The sequence below is a fragment of the Brachionichthys hirsutus genome, chromosome 2 (assembly GCF_040956055.1).
Source record: "Brachionichthys hirsutus isolate HB-005 chromosome 2, CSIRO-AGI_Bhir_v1, whole genome shotgun sequence".
Lineage (NCBI taxonomy): Eukaryota > Metazoa > Chordata > Actinopteri > Lophiiformes > Brachionichthyidae > Brachionichthys > Brachionichthys hirsutus.
In genome coordinates, this window is record NC_090898.1 from 16,529,757 (window position 1) to 16,550,272 (window position 20,516).

The window sequence follows — 20,516 nt, forward strand, 5'->3', positions numbered from 1 at the left end:
TCCGGGGTGGCTTCCTGTTTAAACCTCACAGCCGTCGTCTCTGTGTGGACGGCTGTAGCGTCTCCATGGCGATGCTCTTTAGTCCCGTCAGCCCTCCAGACTCAGGAAGACAACATTCTAATAAAGGGTTGAGTAATTACTCCGTAATGTAAACGTTAAATGGGATTAGGATGATCCCGCATCCTCCCCCGTCCCTCCCCCGTCCCTCCCTGTCCCCCCCTCTCTCTCTCTTGTCCCTGTGTCTCTCTATCTCGCTCTACCCTCGGTGTTTGCTGTTTGTCTCGGGCTGTCTTTGTGAATCAGCTGTAGAGACTGTGAGCTCTCGAGGGGTGAGTGTGTGGGTGTGTGGGTGTGTGGGTATGTGTGTGTGTGTGTGTGTGTGTGTGTGTGTATGTGTGTGTGTGCGTTTCTACACTTGCACCAGACAGTATGTGAATAGTTTGTACAGTAGCTAATAGTATTTGAATATTTCTCTCGCTGTGTGTAGGTTAGTGTGTGTGTGTGTGTGTGTGTGTGTGTGTGTGTGTGTATGTGTGTGTGTATAGGTTAGTGTGTGTGTGTGTGTGTGTGTGTGTGTGTGTGTGTGTGTGTTCAGAACAGCATGTGACTAAACAAAGTGAATATGGCAGCTGCCATGCTGCACAAACTCCCACTCCTCAGACGAAACACACACACACACACACACACACACACACACACACACACACACACTCAGACACATCCTCGGGTCCCTGGACTTGTGAGGTCTCTGTTAGACATTAGAGGGACCTCTTCTTGCTATGCTTAGAATGTGGCTAACATTAGCATTACTCGGAACCAGAGGTTCGGGTTTGGCCCAGTAGAGGGCGCCAGGCTCCTCTGGAGGTCAGCTCCATTACAGATCTATTTATTAAAGGATGGTGTGCCACAGGGAAACTGAGATCTGCACTCTGACCCGGGATGCGAGCTCGGGTGAAGCGTCGCTTCGTCCGTCCCGCTGCGCTTCCGCCACCTGACCTCATGGGGGTGCTACAATGAAAATGCAACACGCTTGACAAGAGTTTCGGGGTCAGAGGAAAAATCGCATCTCGATGTTTGCATGGATCAGGTTGAACTTTGACCTGGACAGCATTTAGGATCTGAACCCCAAGCGGAGCTGAGGTGGGAAACCGGCCTTCATGCGGTCCGGTCCTGCAGGTCGGGCCGACCCGACGGAACCGTTTCAACCAGACCCACAAACCCGCCGGTTCTTCTGCTCCGATGCTGAGAGCTGCCGGGCCGGGACCAGAACCAGACCCAAATCACGAAGAGATCGTCCCCTCAGAGTCTCATTGGACCCGATTGGACCCGAGATGTTCTGGAGGTCTGTCTGAGGAGCTGAGGTCAGAAACGGGGCTGGACCCGTTTGACGGGAGTCCGGTCCGGTCCGCTCGTGTGAGACAGAACCGCCGCCGCTGCAGAGACCTGGGTCTGACCGGGACAGGCTAAACCCCGGAGGACGTCCTGAACGCGCCGCGCCGGTGTCCCGTTAACGGCGCCGTTCCGCCTCACAATGAATTGGCTGATGATGAGGCTAGTTATGATGTAATCCCCCCCCCCCCCCCTCTCTCTCCCCTGCACGCAGCCCCCTCCTTCCTCCCTCCCCACCTCTTTCTCTGTCTTTCTCTCCCATCCTAACCAACATGGCCGCTAAGTCGGACGGAGCGGCGGCGTCCGCGGAGGACGACAGCGCGCCCCGGAGCGTCTCCGAGCAGGGCCCCCCCGCCGCCCCCGCCGCCCTGCTGGACTGCTGCTGGGTGCTCTGCGCCCTGCTCGTCTTCTTCTCGGACGGCGCCACCGACCTGTGGCTGGCCGCGGACTACTACCTGCGGGGGGACCGCTGGTGGTTCGGCTTGACGCTCGTCTTCGTCGTGGTTCCCTCCGCCGTCGTGCAGGTGTTGAGTTTCCGGTGGTTCGTGTACGACTATTCGGAGCTGAGCGGCGGGGACGGAGCGGCGAGCTGCAGCGGGACCGGCGCGGCGGGCGCGGCGGGCGCGGCAGGCGCGGCGGCGGCGGCGGCGGCCGAAAGCACTTTAAGCACCAAGGACAGCGACCAGCGCGGCGTGTGCGCGGCGGCGGGGAACGCCGCGCATGCTACCGCCGTCTCCGCCTCCTCCGCCCCGCCCGCGACACCGGCGACACCGGGGGCGGCCGGTTCCCCGCGGAGGTGCTGCACCGGCTGCATGTGGGTCTTTCAGACCGCGCTGCACGTCCTGCAGCTGGGCCAAGTCTGGAGGTAGGACCGCTGTGAGGACGAGAGGTGTGTGCGTGTGTGCGCGCGTGCACATGCATACACGCTGGTGTGTCTTTAATATGCACGTGAGCGCCAGCACTATCTTGCTGCTCCTGGTGACGTGCGTGCTCGCTGCGCGTGCATCCGTGCGCGTGTATTTGCAGTGTGTGCGCTGATCTCCCAAAATATATTCCCGCTGGAGGAAGATGTGAAGGAGCCCAGCAGGAAACGCCCCCCCCCCCCCCCCCCCAGTGAGGACGTGAGCCCGGGTCCGTCTTCCTCCGGTTCTGGACGGTCGACCCGGCCCGGTGGTTCTGACATGCTGACCCGCTGCTCCTTTCATCCGGCTGGTCGTCCCGTTTGTGAGTCTTCTCGTTCCTTCTGGACACGCAGGACGCTCCGGTTGACGTCCAGAGGACGTCTTCAGCTCTCCTCCACCGGATCGCTGCGTTTTGGACCGTCTTTGGGCTGAACATGAAAGTTGATCGATGATTTTGTCTCTCCGGGAGGCGGAGCCACAGATCCAGAAGCCGCCCTGAGGTCCGCCCGCCTCGGCGGCGCAGGAACAACAGGAAGTGACATACGCTTCAACAGGAAGCAGTTCGGCTGAAGTTGTGCTTCTTTCTTTGATCGTTTTAACGGCAGGACGTTCGGCTGCTTCCCAATTTGTTCGGATCTCGTTTCCACTGACTTCTCGTCTCGTCGTTCTTCAAGCTAAAGTCCGGAAGTAGAAATGTTTACGTTTGGATCTCGTCGCTTCATGGATCGCGCTCTGAAGCGACGTCGCCTCGAATGATTGGGAAATGAAGCACGAGGGGATTCACACGCAAGGCGGCGGTGGCTGATGGCGCTGCTGAGCCTAACTCAAGGGAGAGGCTGGTTATTTGGCAAGGAGTGGGTGGGGCTAAAGGGATGGGGGTGTGGCTAACAGCAATGACAAGTCGAGGAGCGTGGAGGAAGAGAAGCTGGGTGTAGTTTGTCGCGTTTGTCTGCTTTTCTTTTTTCTCTGCCGTTTATCCTGAAATCCGATCAAACATTTAGAATCCGAGGTGGATGCGTTTGAATTTCAACTCACTGATTCAGTTTCTCTTCAGTTTTCCTGAAACGTCCTCTGGTCCCTCGCTTTTAGACTGATTTATCTTCCTCCTCCTCTGTCCTTCGTCTCCTGCCAGGCATTAGACGGTAATCCCTGTAAAGACGAGACGGGAGCAGCAGGTAGCGGCGGTTAGCCCGGCTAGCCCGGTTAGCCCGGTTTACAGGGAGTTCTGTTTGATGTAAAGCATCAAACAGAACAATAAGCTGGAAGCTTCATTGATCCTGATCATGAATCAATCGACGTGAAACTTTATTATCTCCTGCATCTGATGTCTGACTTGAAGCAGTCAGACCCAACAAGCCGACAAACCGCCGCCCCGCCCCCGCCCCTGCCCCGCCCCGCCCCCGCCCGTCATCGTGATGGCTTCCGTTCTGTTCTCATGACTTCAGCCAGTGAACAGTTTGTTTGTTTGTTTGTTTGTTTGTTTGTTAGCAGGAATAAACACATAAAGTTATTTGAATGAAAGTTGGGAGGACCTTTAAGAATTCAGGGCCTCCAGACTCTAAATGCATAAATGCATGGAGAATATTCCTGGAGGGAGGTTTCCATGATCCATGCCGCCCCCACCTGCCCGTCTCTCTGCCCGTCTGTCTGTTTGTCTGTCTGTCTGTCCCCCCCCCCCCCCCCCCGATGACTGACGTTCTGTCTCTCTGCACGCTTTCCTGTGTGTTGGTCTGTCAGGCGGCGCTGAATAATTCACCGCAGCCCTTGAGGGAGCTGTCAATCAATTTCCTGTGTGTGTGAGTGTGTGTGTGTGTGTGTGTGTGTGTGTGAGTGTGTGTGTGTGTGTGTGTGTGAGTGAGTGTGTGTGTGTGTGTAGGAAGTCACTTCTCTGCTAGCGTATATTGTCATCCAATCTGTCGCCGTTTCTGCTTTAGCTTTGGTTGTTGTACCTAAAAGTCAAGAGGCTGGGGCAGAGCGGGGCGGGGCGGTGTGTGTGTGTGTGTGTGTGTGTGTGTGCGTGTGCGCGTGTGTGTGTGTGTTCCTTGCAATGGTCAGTTCATTATTTACACACCTGTACACAAACACAAAAAAGCCAATCACATTAACGCACGGCTGAATGCGTGCGTTCACTGATCCATGCAGCAATAGGGCTTTCAGACGCGCACGCACACACACACACGCACACACACACACACGCACACACACACTGACCTCTAACACTGAGACTCATAAATACAGACTACAAACACACAACCCATTAATCCCTCTAATCCAATCAGAACACGGCAGGGAGGCGAATTAAGGCGTCGTCTTTAGCCAAACCGCAAACAAAGACGATAAATGTCTCTGATTCTGATTTTCTGAACGGTCCTCCGTTTCTCTGCGTCGTAATCAAAGGCGACGCCTGCGGCGTTCCCAGGTGGGACGTGTCAGGCGTCTCAAAGGGGGAGGGTCTAAACTGAGACGCCTTTTGTCCCGTCTCTGCGGTCGGTGCTGCTGAGACTGGATCCGACTGGGAGAGAACAATCAGAGAGACAACCGTCTTATGAAGCGGGACCCGGCGGGGCGTCCCGCCTGGATCCGTCCTCGGCTAACAGTCATTAAGATAGGAAGTGAGGGGCGAGGAAGAGGAGAGAGGAGGGAGGAGGAGAAGGAAAGAGTGAGAGAACAAAACAGAGATAAAGAGATGATTGGAGCAGAAGCAAAATAAATGGCCCAATTTCCCACAATGCCTTGCATTTGTGGAGCCACAATGTCCCCGTCTCTTCTGCCAGCAGGTGGCCTGAGCCTGCAGCCGAGACTCAGGGCGAAGGTCACGGTGTCGGAGACGGTCACCTCGGCGCTGCGCCGCTCTGAGGAAGAGTCCCCACTCTTCATCGGTTCCTGTGGGACGCGATCCGACGCCCTCCCGTCTGACAGGAACAAACGTCTCCTTCTTCTTCACGTGTTTCGGTTTCTAGGTGAAGTGAAACATCTGAAATCTGGATTTGATGGGAGAGGAATGTGACACACACCTCTTCTAATCTTCTGCCCGTCCTCACATGATAAACACTTTAATTCATTTGTCGCCTGAACAAAGAGACGCGACTCCTTACATCAACGCGCCGTCAAAGTGTCAGTCAGCACAAAGAAACCGCCCACTTCAGTGCACACGCACACGCACACGCGCGCACACACACACCAGGGAGTTGAGTCATAGGAGTGACTGTCAGAAAGATGGATGGATGAAACAATGAAAATCAATAATGTGTGTGTGTGTGTGTGTGTGTGTGTGTGTGTGTGTGTGAGAGAGAGAGAGGCTTTTCTGGCTGTGTTCCCAGGAAATAAACTGTGGTCAAGTGACGTTAATTAAAAAGAAAAACTTGTTAATAACGAGATAGTGACTGACTGCATTTTAGTCTCTCACACACACACACACACACACGCACACACACATACACACACTGATATTCACTGACGGGAGCCACTTTTCCTAATATATTGAGCAGCGATTTCTTCTAGTTCCGCCCATGAACGATCCCTTTGAACCCTGAACGATCCCTTTGAACCCTAAACGATCCCTTTCAACGTTGAACGATCCCTTTGAACCCTGAACGAACCCTTTGAACCCTGAATGATCCCTTTGAACCCTGAACGTACCCTTTGAACCCTGAACGATCCCTTTGAACTTTGAACAATCCCTTTGAACCCTGAATGATCCCTTTGAACCCTGAACGTACCCTTTGAACTTTGAACAATCCCTTTGAACCCTGAACGATCCCTTTGAACCCTAAACGATCCCTTTGAACCCTAAACAATCCCTTTGAACCCTGAACGATCCCTTTGAACCCTGAACGGACCCTTTGAACCCTGAACGTACCCTTTGAACCCGTTGATCCCTTTGATCCCTGATGGACCGTAGGAGGGGCGTGGTTTGCTTTAATGGAGGCCGCTGGCTGACGCTGCTTCACATCATTGCGTTTGCTTTTTCGAAGCTTTAAGTGACTCTCTGACATCAGAGGTTAAATAACCGTAACATTCTTCTACAGTTAATTCCAACGTCTCTTTCCATTCCTTCGTCATCCTGCGTTCTCTGAGTTCCGTTTGTGCGTATTCGTTCTCACACGCCGTCTCGTCCCGGTCTATTCACGCTGTGTGACCCTCGTCAGCCTCATTCAGGGTTGTGAATGGACCGGCGGCTGCTGCCACGGTAACGACTCAGATCAACTCATTCACACACCTTCCCATTCGCTTTAATGGGGAATGATGTTCTAACGTTTGTGTGTGTGTGTGTGCGTGTGTGCGTGTGTGTGTGGGCGTGTGCGTGTAAAAGGAGAGAGCGGTGCTTCCTGTGTCGACGCTCGCGGTTCATCGTTTTCTCGTTCCTTCACCTGTTCCTCCGCTCATTTCGCCTCTCGAATTAGAACTAGGTTCCCCTCCTCCCTCCTCCATCCCTCTCTTCTGTCCTGCCTCCGTCCTTCCTTTCATCTCTCCGAGTGGGAACGTTTACCCCCCAGCTGTGATTTGGCCAGATTCCGGCTGCCGCTCTTGTGAAAAACCTGCATCGAAACGCAAATCGTTTGATCCGGCCCGTGTTCTCGTCCGGTTCTTCCTCATCCTCCTCATCCACTTCAAGAACGACTTGCTTCAAGTTGCCATGAGACTGACCAGTCTGAATGCTCGCTGGATTTAGCTCGCTGGAGTTAGCTCGCTGGAGTTAGCTCGCTGGATTTAGCTCGCTGGATTTGGCTCGCTGGAGTTAGCTCGCTGGAGTTAGCTCGCTAGATTTAGCTCGCTGGAGTTAGCTCGCTGGAGTTAGCTCGCTGGAGTTAGCTCGCTGGATTTAGCTCGCTGGAGTTAGCTTGCTGGAGTTAGCTCGCTGGAGTTATCTCGCTGGAGTGAGCTCGCTGGAGTTATCTCGCTGGAGTTAGCTCGCTGGATAAGTGTGCGTTCACAACTAAACTAGACACAAGTTTGCAGCTTCTCATCTCGCCTCAGTGGAAATATGAGAATTCCTTTCATCCGCCTTTCATGCTGCCTCTTTATTCCGAACAATAAGATTGCTGTGAGGGCGCCGGCACGCCTCCGCGAAGCCTGACTGAACATTTCCCCCGTTCGTTTCCAAAAACAACTTTCCACGCTGCGAGCGAGGCGACGAACAACAACACACCATAAACCGTCACAAACACGACTCCAGGTCCAAATTCGACGCCCTCCTCCTCCTCCTCCTCCTCTTCTTCTTTTGTTTTATTCGTGGATCTACATCTGAATAAACCACAAAAATAAAAACATTTAAAAACAAAGAGAAAGTGAGAATTAGAACTGCTACCTTCTGTTCTCTTCTGAACAGACTCGTGGAATCCAACAGCGACCGCTAACACCGCTAACACCGCTAACGTCGCTAACGTCGCCTTCTCGTTGGGACTTTTGTCTCTCTGCTGTCTCTGCTGTAAATATGGATCATGAAGTTGATGAAGTTGATGAAGTTGTTGGAGGAGGGAGACGTTCAGAGAGCATCGAAACTGTTATATGTAAATGTAGGATTTTGACCACTAGAGGGAGCTACTAAGTATCGTACCATCTCGTAGGCCTTATCCAGAGAGGAAGAAGCATCGCCTGTGTGATATCGTGATTAAACGCTGCAGCGTTCGCATCCTGCTGTTGGGTGATCACCGGTAATAAATTAAGTCTAACGTCCCAGCCAATCAGAACGCTCAGAAATATTCCTGTTGTATTTCTACTGGTCCGACCGCTTTGGGTTTTTTTCATCAGGATCCGACACGCAGCAGGTTCTGGTCGGACGGTTAGGATTTATCTGAGGTGAAACTAATGTTGGCTCAAATGTGGGTCCGTATCCATGACAACCATGAGAAGAGGGGGCGGGCTTACGATGATCAGAATTCCCTCCTCAGTAACGGATGCTTCAGACTTCAGCCGAAACGGTGTGACGTCTTTCTCTCCCGCCGTTCTCACGTGGCTCTGATTGGCCTGAGGGGGGCGCCACAATCATCGCTTTAAGCCGTTTATCCGATGACTTTCTTAAAGCTGCACTGATTGGCCCGAGGGGTCCCGGCATTGATCGGCTCGTTACTGATTGGCTGAGGGGATGCCTGGATCACATGCTGAGGATTCAATGTTTGTTCTGACACGCACGGACACGCATGCACACACACACACACACGCACACACACACACACACACACACACACACAGCTGAGTGGCTCTGTGGGGCAGCAGCTGGGGGATGGACCACAGCGTGTGTCTCCGTGTGGGACGTGTCCTTCTGGGGACCAGGCGTCCACACGATGTGAGACGACCGGCTGATGAGGAGCATGCTTTGTGTCTGCGGTGCCGGCGTAACCATGGTAGCGGCGTGATGGGGAAAAACCACCCGAACAGTTTTCATTTCTCCGTTTGTCCTTGAGTGACCTTCAGCTGCAGTCATCTCAACGATTCTGGATTCCTTTATCGGACCGGATGGAATGGTTCCCCTGCAGGAAGACATCGGGTGTGGATGTGGATTCCGTCCACAGCTTTGACTCCAGCTGGTTTCTGACCTGGAAAAGGGGAGGAGCCACGAGGAGTTAGAATTTACCTGTGACAACGCATCGTCTCAGATCTCTTCTCTGCTCCCTCTGCTCCCTCTCTCCTTCTCTGCTCCCTCTCTCCTTCTCTGCTCCCTTTCTCCTTCTCTGCTCCCTCTGCTCCCTCTCTCCTTCTCTGCTCCCTTTCTCCTTCTCTGCTTCCTCTGCTCCCTCTCTCCGTGTGTGTGTGTGTGTGTGTGTGTGTGTGTGTGTGTGTGTGTGTGTGTGATGTTATCCCTTAACTGAAAGGCTCAGGTCTGATCGTTTATATCTCTGCTTTTCACACACACACACACCTACACACACACACACACACACACACACTTCCCAATCAAACACTGGAGCGCTCACCGGATCTTATCTGATCAGCCTGGCCTCAGCGATCAATGGCCGTTCCTCTCGGTGTGTTCGCTACACGCTCACGCACACACACGAGCATCTCCTCTGTTTCTCCCTCTTTTCTTCCTCTCCTCTCCATCCCTCATCCTCCTCTCCTCTCCGTGTGCCGGTTCCCGGTCTAAGTAGGTCGAGCTGAGAGACAGAGCAGACGTTATTTCTGTCCTGCGTGAGCTTCCGTACGAACACTGTTAAAGGATCGACCTCTGGAGACTCCGCATCCGGATCTAAGGCTCCAAATCCCTGGAAAACAGACGACTCTGGAGATCAGGTCTCTGGGGGGGGGACGTGTCCGCTCCTCTGGTGGACTAAGTTAGATGGAGTGCCCTCTAAGAGTGGACAAAGTGGGGACAAAGGGTCTTAACAGTGGACATATAGAGGACCAGACCTGATGATGTCACCTCTAGGGCGGGGGTTTCCTTGAACCCGGGTCTTTTCTCTGTGTGTGGGGGGGGGGGGGGGGCAGGTTCTCCGTCTCCCTCCCACTTCATCTTCCAATTGGCAGGACGACGTCTGATCATTTCTACGTCTCAGTTATTGCTCAGCGGCGTCTGAAGCGCCTCGGCCAATCACGAGTGAGAACCGGCGGCGTGTGTGTGTGTCTGTCTGCACACAAACACACACGCGTACAAAGAGGCAATAAATTCAGTGATTGCTGGTGTGATAATGTCGAGAGTCTCTTTAGACGAGTGATGAAGGGTAAAGATACGCCCCCCCCGCTAACGGCCTGGTGCTGGTACCAATGGCCAATCGCCATGGAGACCAAGGAGGGGCCGGACCAGGACAAGAGGCTGCGTTATTAAGAAACACTTGCCCCCCCCCCTCCCCCCGTTTCGCCCCTCTTCATTTACAGTAAAGCTGCATCAATGATGTCACAATGTGGAGTTATGACATCATAAAATGGATGTAAAAATCAATCATTTTACGGCCTCTTTGTAGCGACGAGCTTCTGTTACCACCTCCGTTTTATTGTTCTCTGCCACGCCTCCAAACGTCACACCTGTGGGTGTGGCCTCTTGGACTCCAGAACCGGTCCCTGTTTGCATTTGGACCTCCTGAACTTTTAAACAAACATGATGTTTAAAGTTGTGTTGTGTTCACGAATGATGCCTCGGGTCACATGTCTGAAATGTGCAGCCCTATTGGCTCTGGTGGAAAGCACAGCGTCCGATTCAGAGGTGTGGTGCGGTTGCTAGGCAACAAGGAGACATTCCAGATTTTTCTTTGTCTAATTAAAGATAAATATAAAGATAGAAGAAGACCAGGAGTTGCTTAAAAGTTTAATTCTTGTGATAAAAATCTTTTTTTTTTTGGTCCATTGTTCATTTTAGTTTCATTATTTGGGGCAAAAATCAACATTTGTTAAAAACTTAAATTTAGAAACGCTAATTAAAACGTATTTTCCATCAGTGCAAATCGGGACTCTTTGGCTTCCTGGTCGGTCTGCAGGAATGTTGAAAGCTCTGCCGGCGCGTGTGTGTAACAGCTGAACACACACACACACACGCACACACACACACACACACACACACACACACACACACACACACACGCACACACACACACTGAGTGTGTCTGGCTGTGGCCTCGAGTTTTTAACAGAGGGGAGAGGAAAGAGGAGTGATGGAGGTAGAAGTGTAGAGGAGGAGGAGAGGATATAGAAAAGGGAGAGGAGGAGAGAGGGAGAGGAGGAGAGGGGGAGGAGAGGAGGAGAGGGGGAGGAGGAGAGGGGGAGGAGGAGAGGGGGAGGAGGAGAGGAGGGCCGATGGATGAATGGAGGAACCCCAGCAGTGCTTGGACAGCAAATTATTTGCAGAGCTACAGATTTCCAGGCTGCCTTGTTGGCCTTCCTGCCTGTCTGTCAGTGTGTGTGTGTGTGTAGGTGTGTGCGTGTGTGTGTGTGTGTGTGTGTGTGTGTGTGTGTGCTCCTCCTCTATTTAAAATCTGCTTGAGGATGCAGAAGTGCAGGAAGAAAGCGTCGTCTCTCTTTTCCTTGAGCTTCACTTCACCTCCACTTCCCGTCCGTCCTGCTGCGCACCACGACTGTCCTCCTCTCCCATGATGCATCTGTCCTTCCTGCCACGCTCACAAACCCGTGGCGCCCTTCAGCTCCATTGTTGAATGAAACAATAGCTACTTGTTGATCACCTCCGTCCTAATGTGACGCTTCCTTTTGCTGCTTCTGCTTTACAAAGATCATAATAACGGAAATATTCTGACACGCCCCCCCCCCTCAGGTACGTCCACGCCCTCTATCTGGGCGCCCAGAGCAGCTGGCACAGCAACGGGCCCCGGCGCCACTTCCACTGGCGGCTGATGTTTGAGAGCGCTGACATCACCATGCTCCGCCTCCTCGAAGCCTTCCTGAAGTCGGCTCCGCAGCTCGTCCTCCAGCTGAGCATCATGATCCATGGAGGCGCTGTGCTCCCTCTGCAGGGTGAGACGGATCAATACATGTTCAGGAGCATTGTGGATAACCATCCAAATAAAGCGGGTCAATCAGAGGACCGAGAACAGATCCTTGAGGAACTCCAAAGCTACTTTTTACCACACAAGGACATGTAATGGTGTTTTTATGTAATACGAGACGAATGTCATCAACTGTTTGCTGCTACCTCTGATGGAGCAGAGACGCCTCAGATCCAGATCAGATCCAGATCAGATCCAGATCAGATCCAGATCTGAAACGCTTTGGACGTGTGTGCAGCTCTTCTGCTCAGATCTGGATTCCTTGGTGTTCATGGCTGCTTTAGGGCTGCTTTATTAGTACGCGTGAATATTTCATGATTTAAAGAGCTTGCAGCGGGCTTGACGGTTAGCTTTAGCGTTAGCGTTAGCGTGAGGTTGATCATTTAATTCAAGATGAGGCTGATTCGGGTCTGTCTGATGACCTTCCTGTTTTATTCAGCGTGTTTGTCGTTGACGTTCTATCCTGAGCTCCTCACAGCGACGTCATTTTAAAACGCGCTTTTAGCATCGTAGCATTGTTTGTTTACATCGAGAAAACAAATCTTTATACCAAACATAGGGTTGATATTCAGGTGAATTGTTTTTGCTGTTATAAATATTATTATGTCAGTCCTAGTCATTTAAGTATGATGTTTTAAAATGGAAACGCTGCTTTTCAAAGTAGAACTTACATTACATTTACAGAATACGACTGAGACGGAACTACGACTTAACAGCAGTTAATGTCGCAACAGGAAAATGTGAAACCTAAAACGACTACGACGTCGCTCCAAATTAAAAGTCTTTCATTCCCTTTTGATGCACGGAGACAATTTCCTGGTTTAATATCCACAGGCTTGGTTATAATGTCATGTATTATAGGCAGGGAAACGACTCTCACCCGTCCTTTTATGGGGCATAAAAGGAGTAAAGGAAACGCTGTGGAGCATCAAAAGGGAGAAGAAGGCTTGTTTAATGATAAACTAAAGGATCCAGAGTCTCAGGCATCGGGGTATTGTCCATTTCCCTTGATTTAGGACGATGGCTAACCGCCCCCCCCCCCCCCGTCGTCCTGCCTCCCCAGGTCTCTCAGCCTCCGCCTCCCTGGTCTCGTTGGCCTGGATGATCGCCTCCTACCAGAAGGTCCTGCGGGACTCCCGTGATGACAAGCTGCCCATGTCCTACAAGGCCGTCATCACCCAGATGCTGTGGCACTTCTTCACCATCGGGGCGAGGACCGTGGCCTTCGCCCTCTTCGCCTCCGTCTTCCAGCTCTACTTCGGGATATTCATCGTCAGCCACTGGTGCGCCGCGCGGCCTGCCACGCAGCCGTTCACAATGATTAGCCGAAACGACCCCCCCCGTCTGAATGATTAGCCACTCACGGTGCTCTTTATCGGCTTCCAGGTGTGTCATGACTTTCTGGATCATCCAAGGCGAGACGGATTTCTGCATGTCCAAGTGGGAGGAAATCATCTACAACATGGTGGTGGGCATCATCTACATCTTCTGCTGGTTCAACGTGAAGGAGGGCCCGAGCCGCTTCCGCATGACCGTCTACTACTCCGTGACGCTGGCCGAGAACGTGGCGCTGACGGCGGCTTGGTACACCTACCGCGGCCCCCACACCTCCGACTCCTCCGCCCTGGTGGTGGTGTGCCTGGTGGCCTGCAGCTTCGCCCTGGGAACCTTCTTCATGCTGGTTTACTACTGCTGGCTGCACCCTGACGGCCCTGTTTTGAATTCCCAGTGGGCGGGTTGCGTGGATGAGGGGGCGGTGGGGGCAGGAGGGGTGGCGGGAGTGATTGACGCTTGTCTCACTCCGTCCCAAGGCTCCCAAACAGACATGGTGATTACCAGTCCTCCGAGGACTCTCCCGAGGACTAAAGACACTGGGGAGGCAGCGCCCGGGGAACGCGACAGGGACAGTTGTCTGCCCATATTCCAAGTGCGTCCCTCCCCGTCCTCTTCTCCTGCACTCCTTCACCGGACCTCCTCCACGTCCCGTGCGCTGGAGGGACCCGTCATCCGAATCGACCTCCCTAGAAAGCGATACCCGGCCTGGGACGCGCATTTTATCGATCGCCGCCTTCGCAAGACCATTCTGCTCCTGGAGACCACGTCCGCCGTCAGCCCCCGGATACAGTACAGAAGTAGCATGATGGGCAGCAAAGAGGTATTAGAATACGAGACGACTGTCTAAGCAGCGGTCCTGATGCAAGGCTCAGCCTGAGATTAGGCCTCTTCCCAGGACTACCCCCCCCCCCCCAGGAGAGGCATGGAAGGGATGCGATGTGGCAACTCCTCTCAGGAAGAGAGGCCGTCAGAACTTGATTGTAAAATGTAAAGAGCAATCTGGGACCAAGGCTCCCCCCCCCCCCCCCGTTAAGGTACAGTCTGGGCGCAAGTAGCATTAATGAGCCGTGGGACGTAAGGGGAAAATCCTTTCCTTTTCTAAAAGCGTGGCGGTTTGGGATTTTCGTTAGGAGCGTTAACTTTAGCTTCCTCTTGCACGGACAGAAGGCGGAGCAAAAGCAAGTGAAGCTGTCTGAGATCTTTGAGGAACAGTCTGCTGCGTGGACTTGAGCCGCAGACCCTGGAGACGGAACCGGGCTGCTAGAGTTTGCACCGGACATGCAATCATCATGTGGGCTGCTAACCTGACTCGGGTGGAACGTAGCGACCCGGGTCACGGGACATCCAGACGCCGCGGCCAGCTTCGGTTCTCTTCTGGGACCTGGGATGCATCTCAGAGGTTAGATCAGGTTTAAGTTCGTATTTCATTGAGGCAAGACAAAAGTGTAGAATGAAAATATGAATGAGACGAATATTTAGATGTCTAGAAAGCGACTGACTGTGCAGTCAACAGGAACACATTTCGTTTTGGGTGGGCTATAATTAACATTTATTATCTTCGGTGCCATCTGGCGTCCGTGAAGGTTGCATGTCCTACACAAACTTTGGCAACTGTCCTCAAAGGATCCTGTCTGTTACGTCTAAAGAGAGACATCGTCTCATTCTTTACGACAAAGTTCATAAAATGTAGAGGCGCGCTGCAGAACAGCCGCTGTTTGCGTCCCAGCTGTCCCTCCCCACTCGAGAAAGGAAAGACACAAAACAATCCGGACTGGAAGTACGGCGATGAAGTGGGAGACTTCTGCAGAGGCTACAAGCATATGGTATGCTGTACCCCCCCCCCCCCACAAACAGGCCTGTACAGTCGAATCATTCAGATGTACGCGAGTATTATAAGCTGTAGCTGTTAGCTGATGAGACTCTAAACGTTGTCCACGTTGCTTGGAATATTTAGCACACGGGGGGCATCATGAGCAAACTGTTATGATGTGGAAACGTATTCCAGAGTTTGGGAAGGCCAGCAGATGAAAACCAACGACTGGAAGGATCTCCAATGTCGAGATGTGGAAGCGCAGACAACGAACGCTCGGAGATGCAAAGCGCCAGCGCAGGTTAGCCTGAAGTTACGGTTCGAGATGATGCTTAATAAATGAAACCATTTGGACAAGGAAGTGACATCATCAGTAGAAAAAAAAATGAGTTGATAAGGACTGATGAGAAATTCTCTTTGCTGCTGTTGCGATGCCCCCCCCCCCGAAAGCGGCCAAGTTCACAGGGAGCAGTGGCTCTCAGGTGTGTCCAGCAACCGGAGGAAGGTAGACGGTCTCATAAAGACCAGGTCAGCAACCAGACCCGAAGGCAAAGACGATTAGCTCCAGCGCTAGCTCCTGTCCTCATTTGGAACAGATCTTCTTGTGCAGTCTGTCTTTGGAGGAGACTTTATCTTTTACAGCCCGTCGGGCTAGTCGGTGCGTTTTAAGGTGTTTTGATTTGGAAACGTATAAATGACTATTGTCGTGGTTTTAGACTGCTGAGGATATTTTTCAGGCATGCCACGGACGCATTACGTTGATGACATTCCCTTTGCTATCCCAGTTCATCCCAAAGAGCATGTTCATTGAAAGACGTCTGAAGATGCATCGAGCTTAATGATGGGCTAGCACTAGCGATGGATGCAACTAATATTTAAAGCCAAGCAACATTTAGAAGATCGCAGTGATCAGGGGTTCGCGATCCACAGTCGACTGGCACGAGCACAAAAAAAAATCAATATACAGTGGCACAGTTTAAAATAACAAGGGTGTTTAGAGAATAGTTTTGATGAAGCATGACAAACAGCATCTTTTCGAAGCTGGCATCAACACGGAAATTCAAAATGTGACAATGTTTATAGTGTAAAAACCGATGAAGAGCACGCGTTTCCTCCAGAAGCCTGTTGGACATGATTTAATGACAGATGAGAAGTTTTCAGTCGGGATAACTTTCATTTCCAGCAGGTCGTGTTAGCTAACGTTGCTAAACTGTAGGCTAAACCTGCCCTTTTATTGCTTTTACACAACCAATGAAATATCAACATGTCGTGCCGTGCCACGCCCCGGTCCCAGGCCTTGATCCTGCAGGGGGCACGATGACGATGAGACGACTGTTGACTGTATTCTTCTGTAGCCGTTTTATTTTGACATTATAGTTCTGTGTTCTGAAAGTTCGGCTAATGTTTCACTGATCTCCAAATGATCAGCGATTGAAAGGATAACAGGAGGAAAATTCTGAGACATCAGGTCCTGTTTCAGCTTAACGTAACCCTAAAAGACCATTAAGCTAGCAGCTGAGGCTGGTAACGTTAGCATTCGACCTCTCCTAGCTATACTCTGATAGCGTTGCACACGCAGTGAATCAACTCTGGGACGTTTTAGACTTGTTTGTTCCAGCCTGGAAGTAAAACACGTATGTAATCTGTATGAACATTGCACAGGGACACGTGTAACTCTATCCAGTAATAGTTAGCCAGGGTGTGGTTGAATTAAAGCATTAGCAGCTCGTACCTGCTGCTAGCTAGACGTGTGTTTGTTTTTTACTTTTCAGTTCCTGTTTGCGCTAGCCTGTGTTTGTGTTTGAGAAGGCTCAATAATTCCTGCTTGACAACGGAAGAAACCTCACTTTGGATAAACTTGTGTCTCTTCTGCAGGAAACTGTTATTTTAACTCAAGGGAGAAATAAACAACCAGGAATACCGATTAGAAATGATTCTGGGCCGCGCTCGACCGGAACGTTTGGATGTTGGTACGACAGGAAAGTCACTGCTAAGCTAATGGTGCTGAAAACGACTCTACATCAACTCTGATTATGTCACGTGGAACATGATTGGCTAATGTACAGATCAACCGGCCAATCACGGGACGAAGGCGAGTCAAATATTCCGGGCGACGACCCAGTCCGTCGTCGTTGAGGTGTTGCGCTGAAAATATATATATCGACTTGAACAAATAATGTTAAAAAGTACAATGAGTGTCAAAACTCATTTCCTCTTTTATTAATTGAAGTAATTATGTTTATTTATTTTTGTATTTGTTTTCTATCTATGTATCTATTGTTTATTCACTTGGTGGCCATGTCTTTGGTATGATTCTTATATTAAGATGTAAAAACTCGTTGTTTTTTTTACTCATTCTATATATCTATATACCAGCGTGGCGCTATACTAGGACGTGTGTGTGCGTGTGCGTGTGTGTGTGTGTGTGTGTTGGTGTGTATGTACAGTATGTACAGTATGTATGTTTCCTTTTTTTATAATGCTGCTTAAACATCTTCTGCGTGAATGAAAATAAAAAAACAAACCAGTGGTGAAAATATCTATGACGCTGTTAAAAAAGAACTCAAGCTGTGCTGATAACTGTAGATGGGAACAAAACTGTAGTAAAGATGGCCGACGGCCCCAGAAGTAAACTGCTGCCCGTGTTTTCTGTTGGCGGTGCGAGAATTAAACATTTCAGTTCGGGGTAATATTCCACATTCAGGGGTTCAGTTCGGAACTGCAGCTTTCCTGCCTTCCTATCTCTGAATACTACATTACCCATGAGCCTCGTGAAACTTACCGTCACAAAGCTCCCTCTGGCATTGGTGGTCCAGCGGGATTTAAAGCTCTCTGATTGGCTGTTTCTTACCACAGGATGCTTGGAGGGTTTTCCAGGTGTGGCGTCGGAGGGGGGGCGGAGCTTCTCCCCACCCTCTTCCTCCTGTTTCCTGTCTTTTCCTCTTGAGGCAACAATGAGGTGGTTTGATCTCTCCATCCCTCCATCCTGAGGATTTGTTGCGACAGCATCCAAACAAGATGCTCCTCTTTTCTCTTCTTTATTTTTCGGTCCAGTTCCTCCCCCTCTTCTCTTCTTATAGAGGGGGAGGACGGCGGCTGAAAGACGCTCCATGTTTCTATCCCTCTGTTTGGGCTTTCTTTCTCTTTTTTAATCGTATCAGTCCTCCATGTGTTTCATTTCATCCTTTACATCATCTCTTCTTCCCTTTTCTTTTCTTCCCACACTCGAATGTGTGTGTGTGTGTGTGTGTGTGTGTGTGTGTGTGTGTGTGTGTGTTTGTTTTTTGGTCAGGATTTCAGGATCATTACCGCCACCTACTGGACTGGAGTGGGGAACGATAGCCGAACTCTCTTTGCTTCCTGTGTGTTTGTGTGCCCCGCCCCTTCACCTGCGTGTCATTAGCCCCGCCCCCTGAATGTGACCTTTTCCTCTGTTCTTTTGGGCCGGTTTGTGTTCTGTGTCTGTGTTGTTGTGGTTTTTTGGCTGCCTTCTCGTTTCTTAAAACCTTTTTCAGGCCTGCCGTTCCTCTCTTCCATCTCTCCGTTCCTCCTCTTCTTTCCTTCAGCTTGTCTTCATTTCAAGTCTGCCACCCTGTGGCCAAGCCTGCTCACTGCAGCTGAGGACATCAGCATCAGAGCAGCTTCTGTGGGTTTATGGTGAATAAAAACTGAAGGATAACGTTTTTATCTCAGACAGCAAAGTATCAGGTTTACGCCTGGATAAACTCCAAAGTCGCTTTGAAAACATGTTCTTTAGTCTCTTTATCCTCTGAGGTTGTCCCTGTCCCTGTCCCTGTCTCTGTCCCTGTCCCTGTCCCTGTCTCTGTCCCTGTCCCTGTCCCTGTCCCTGTCCCTGTCCCTTTTTATTCACGCATCTTTCTCCTCCATCGCCGACCGTGGAGACAGAAGGCTGATGGGGGCTTTATGGGGGGTGTGTGTGTTTGTGTAGGTGTGTGTGTGTGAGTGTGTGTGTGTGTGTGTATGGGTGTGTGTGTGTGTGTGTGTGTGTGTGTGTGTGTGTGCGTGTGTGTGTGTGTGTGTGTGTGTGACAGTGTAATCAGTGTAAACAGGTCTTATCAGTCTCTGGTGGAGTTTCCTTTTGGACAGGAAAAGGGCTTCCTCTGCTTCCCATTCTGTTGTGTGTGTGTGTGTGTGTGTGTGTGTGTGTGTGTGTGTGTGTGTGCATGTGTGCGTGTGTGTGTGTGTGTGTAGGTGTGTGTGTGTCCAGGAGGGGTCTGAAAGGAACAATCAGTATAGAAAGAGAAGAAGAATGAAGCAGACAGACGGAGGGGACGATGGACAGAACGACTGAGGGAAAGACAGGAGGACCACAAAGGACAGGCTGAAGCCGGCGGCGTGCCACCAGGACCAGAACCAGGACTTGGCTGATCCACTACAGAACCGCCATTGGAGGGAGGATGAGCCACGATGGACTATGAACCCAAGAAACTCAAGAAGGTAAGGTTCTTCCTGTTCCGTCTCTGGGTCGGAACATTTGACTTTTCGTCCCGCTGGGGGTTTGGACCTGATCGGAGCCGAAGGACCCGGTCGGTGTTTCAGGAGCTAGCGGCTAGCCTCAAAGCTTAGCGTTAGCTGCCGTCCTGAATGGTCTGCTCCAACGTGATGACGTCATCGAGGACTCGCTGTGACCTTCCGGCTGGCGTCGGTGCCGCGAGACGAATCTCTGTGTCCCACGTGTCCCCCCCCAGGCTTTTGTCTCTCCGATCAAGCGGTTTGTCTGGCCCAAATCCGGCCGCAGGTCGGCGGAACGAGGCGCCGCGTGCCGGCGGCCGCTGCACACCGTCCCCCTTTACCCGCCGGACTACCTCATCCACCCCGAGAGGCTCATCTTCGACTACGTAGAGAAGGAGGTCAAGGTAGAACCGCGCCTCCTCAGGTGAGCTGCGATTGGATCGCCTGCTGACCAGCTGACGTGTCGCCGTAGATCCTCGGTCACCTGACCTGGGTGTCGGTCTCTCTGAATCCGTCCAGCCGAGACGAGCTGCTGCAACTTCTGGACGCCGCCAGGGTGAGGAATGAAACAAATCAATGATCAATGATCAATGATCAATAACGGTGTGTGGTCAGCAGCAGCTGAAGGTGCTGCCGCTGACGACCAGCGTGGACCAGGACTGCATCCTGAGCCTGTCCGCCCGCTGCCTGCTGCTCACCTGGAGGGACAACGAGAAGCTGCTGATGAGGATTCCCACGCACCAGATGGCCGCCGCCTCCTACCTGAGAGACGACGCCCTGCACCTGCTGGTCCTCAAAACAGGTGGGGTGGCGGCGGTCGCTATGCTAATGTTAGCACAGCACGCTAATCCACGCGTGTCTTCCCACAGGGCTAAACGTGGACACAGTGGTCGCCGGGGACGACAGCCTGGACAGGAAGAACCCGCCGGCCATCGATGGCCGACGTCAAACCATGAGCGGCAATGCTGACCCCCGGGCTGCAGGGGGCACTATGGAGCGGCGGCACACCATCTGTGGCGTCGACTGGCGGCCATCGCTGTCCAGGAGTAGCCATGACAAAAACCAGAGCGTGGAGAGGGGGGGAGGAGGAGAGAGAGGGGGGGGCGGGAGCCTGGAGAGGAGACAGCAGACACGAAAAACGGGGGGCAGCTGGGAGAACCGCAGGGCGAGGCCCGTGAG

The 20,516-nt window shown here is 51.8% G+C and overlaps 2 protein-coding genes across 2 annotated transcripts in view; both read left to right on the top strand.

Annotated features, from left to right (window-relative positions):
• The first annotated feature begins 1,661 nt into the window (after positions 1 to 1,661).
• On the top strand, positions 1,662 to 13,901 carry xkr7b (XK, Kell blood group complex subunit-related family, member 7b). Its single transcript, XM_068745366.1, has 4 exons — positions 1,662 to 2,254; positions 11,488 to 11,687; positions 12,783 to 13,002; positions 13,106 to 13,901. Exons 1-4 carry the CDS (start codon positions 1,662 to 1,664, stop codon positions 13,899 to 13,901), a joined length of 1,809 nt encoding a protein of 602 aa, XP_068601467.1.
• Positions 13,902 to 19,292: 5,391 nt separating this feature from the next.
• Positions 19,293 to 20,516, top strand: part of ccm2l (CCM2 like scaffold protein) — a 4,948-nt gene continuing 3,724 nt past the window's right edge. The window contains 5 exon segments of the mRNA XM_068749743.1: positions 19,293 to 19,322; positions 19,574 to 19,741; positions 19,810 to 19,893; positions 19,956 to 20,139; positions 20,207 to 20,516. The exon segment at positions 20,207 to 20,516 is cut by the window's right edge and continues 253 nt beyond it. Of these exon segments, the coding sequence (XP_068605844.1) occupies positions 19,293 to 19,322; positions 19,574 to 19,741; positions 19,810 to 19,893; positions 19,956 to 20,139; positions 20,207 to 20,516 (776 nt within the window).